Raw genomic sequence first — 3,155 nt, forward strand, 5'->3', positions numbered from 1 at the left:
CCAAAAAGTGGGGGGGGGGGGGGGGGGGGTGTCCAAATAAGAGACTATGTAAGAATCAAACGTCTATTTTCTGTCGTTCTAACTTTAGCGTGTATTTTGGGGCCGACTGCCCTTCTATCATGACTTGTCTCTCTTTTCTCTCAGGGTCTGATGTTATGCATACTCGTCTACATGCTTTAACAGAGCTGTAGCTCTCATTGCAGTTTCTCATTCTTTCTTCATCCCTCCCTCCTGCTCAAGGAAGTCTTAGCGCCTTAGGACAAGGATGAACTGGATTGTTTACAAAAGCAGAATTTTCTCAAAGAAACTAAGCATTATTTATTTTTAATCATTTTGCTCTCTCTGTTGCTGCTTTTCCCACTGGTGAACACAACTGTGTGTGTGATGAGGGAGTAGGGGGGGAGGGCTTTTCATAATAATAACCTCTAACAAATACTTACCAAATTCACGAATGATAAGCCACCATAGCTGTGTGCCACGATGAAGATGCTTTTCGCAAGTGATTTAGAGATGAAGTGGTCCCACACATAGAGAGTGTGTTCCTCTGGAGTGCTGTTTTCCTGCAAGGAGAGAGTGGGAATAAAACCATGGAGTTAAAAACCATGAAAGTATACCAAAGTGCTGTACAAGAAAGTCAAAAACAATAATAGTAATTAATTAAAATACATAATACCTGTAAAACTACACATCAAACGCCTGTGAATACAAATGGGTCTTAAGATGTGATTTGAACATCTGCAGAGAGGTCGAAGAACGCACAAAGAAAGGAAGATCATTCCATAGTCTAGGGGCCACAACTGAAAATGCTCGACCACCTCTACACTTAAGACTTGATTAGCGATCTTGGGGAGGACTGAATAACTAACAGATCCTTGATATACTCTGGGGCCAAGCCATTGATGGCTTTAAAAATGAATAACAGAATGTTTAAATAATTTGTTGTTTAACTGGTAGGCGTAGAGAGGCCAGAATCAGAGTTATAAGGTATCTTTTCTTAGTATTTGTCAGCAGTCTGGTTGCAGCATTTTGAACCAATTGTAACCTCGACAGGAACGACTGACAAACCCCTGCAAATATCGCATTACAATAATCCAAGCGTGAAAATATAAAAGCATGTATAACTTTTTCATGATCATTCTTTGATAAAACTGACTTCAATTTTGCAATCCTCCTCAACTGAAAGAAACTATTTTTTACTACTGTGTTTATTTGACGATTGAATTTGAGCTCAGAATCAAAAATTATGCCCAAGTCAGTGCCATGACTTTTTACACAGGATGAAAACTGCCCCAGACTCGGTTTTGGGGTAAACAATGTGCTTTTTTTCCCCCAAAAAGCACAATTTCAGTCTTTTTATCATTCAACATTAAACAATTCGAGTTCATCCAACATTTCACCTCCTCAAGGCAATTCAAAAAGGAATTTTCAGCAGTATTATTTCCTGCTTTAAAAGGCCGGTAAAACTGTGTGTCATCAGCATAACTATTATACAAAATGCCAAATTTATTAAATATAGAGCCCAGTGGAATCATGTATAGAGAAAAAAAGCAGCAGCCCTAAAATAGAGCCCTGAGGCACCCCATAACTTACAGGAGCAGCAGAAGAACAATAATTCCCAATCTTTACAGTGAAACTTCTACCCTCCAGGTAAGAATAGAACCAACGAGAAGCCACCCCATTTACCCCAACAAACCGCTCAAGATGCTCTAACAAAATGATATGATTCAGTATAATTTGGTCTTTAGTCTTCACCAGGATGTTCATACCATGAAAACAAACAGTAACTTTCAAAACAAAAACAACTTCTCCAGCCGAAAAACACGGTGGACTAAATTAAACTATTGAAACTTATCTGCAAAAATGCCTCATTCCAAACTCCTGCACCTTATTGACATCAGACAGACATGACCACTCACATTTACATGCCAATTTAAGAGCTTTCCTGGAGCATTTCAGCCCTTGGTAGTGCATCTGAAGCAAACAATAAACTATGGGTGGCAAGGCACTGTCAAAAGATCTCTGGAATAAAGTTGTGGACAGGCACAAGTCGGGAGACGGATACAAAAAAAATTCAAAGGCTTTATCAATGCCTAGAAGCACAGTAAAGTCTAGTATTAAGAAGTGGACGGTATTTGGGACAACACAGACCCTCCCTGAATCAGGACGTCACTCCAAACTGGATAAAAGAGCCAGGAGGAAACTGGTCAGAGAGGCTACCAAGAGGCCTACAGCAACTCTGAAGCAGTTTCAGGAATTTATGACAAAGAGTGGTTATTGTGTGCATGTAACAACAATATCACAAATTCTCCACAAATGTGGCTTGTATGGGAGGGTTGTAAGAAAAAAGCCACTCCTCAAGAAAGGCCACATGCAGTCACGACTGAGCTTTGCCAGAAAACACCTTGAAGATTCTGAGGCAGATGAGACTAAAATTGAATTATTTGGCCTCAACACCAAACAATGTCTGGCGGAAATCCAATACAGCTCACCATCCAAATAACAGCATTCCTCCAGTAAAGCATGAAGGTGGTAATATCCTGTTATGGGGGTGTTTCTCTGCAGCAGGGAATATAGGATATTCAGCTCTGTCAGGATATAAGGAAAAATGGATGGGGCAAAATACCATCAAATTCTTGAGGAAAATCTGCTGCCCTCTGCAAGAAAGTTGTCAATGGGAAGAAGGTTTACCTTCCAACATGACTATGACCCAAAGCACACAGCAAAACTGAACACACAGTGGTTGAAGGAGAAAAAGGTGAATGTCCTTGCATGGCCTAGTCAGAGCCCAGACTTAAACCCCACTGAAAATCTGTGGAGTGACTTGAAGACTGCAGTCCACAAATGGTCACCATCAAATTTAACCGGACTTGAGCAGTTCTGCAAAGAAGAGTGGGCAAATATTGCAAAGACTAGAAGTGCAAAGTTAGTAGAGACAAATCCCAACAGACTAAAGGCTGTAATTAAAGCAAAAGGTTGTTCAACAAAATACTGACACAAGGGGGTGATCCTTTTTCCAACTCAGTGATTCTGGGTTTTTATTTATTTTAGCATGTTGGTGTTATATCTTTTAAGTTGCACTGAGTAAATACAGCTGGATAAAACAAAAACAGTATCCGTCTTCATTTCAGGCTGCAAAGCAACAAAATGTGATTATT

General features: G+C 40.0%; 1 protein-coding gene across 2 annotated transcripts in view; it reads right to left on the reverse strand.

Moving 5' to 3' along the window:
• arb2a (ARB2 cotranscriptional regulator A) overlaps positions 1-3,155 on the reverse strand; it is a 107,851-nt gene that overhangs the window by 649 nt on the left and 104,047 nt on the right. For both annotated transcript variants that reach the window (XM_016238297.1, XM_016238298.1), the window contains exon 8: positions 441-560. In XM_016238297.1, coding sequence (XP_016093783.1) covers positions 441-560 — 120 coding nt within the window. The remainder of the gene's footprint in view (positions 1-440; positions 561-3,155) is intronic.

The sequence above is a fragment of the Sinocyclocheilus grahami genome, unplaced genomic scaffold (genome assembly GCF_001515645.1).
Source record: "Sinocyclocheilus grahami isolate Dianchi unplaced genomic scaffold, SAMN03320097.WGS_v1.1 scaffold535.1, whole genome shotgun sequence".
NCBI lineage: Eukaryota > Metazoa > Chordata > Actinopteri > Cypriniformes > Cyprinidae > Sinocyclocheilus > Sinocyclocheilus grahami.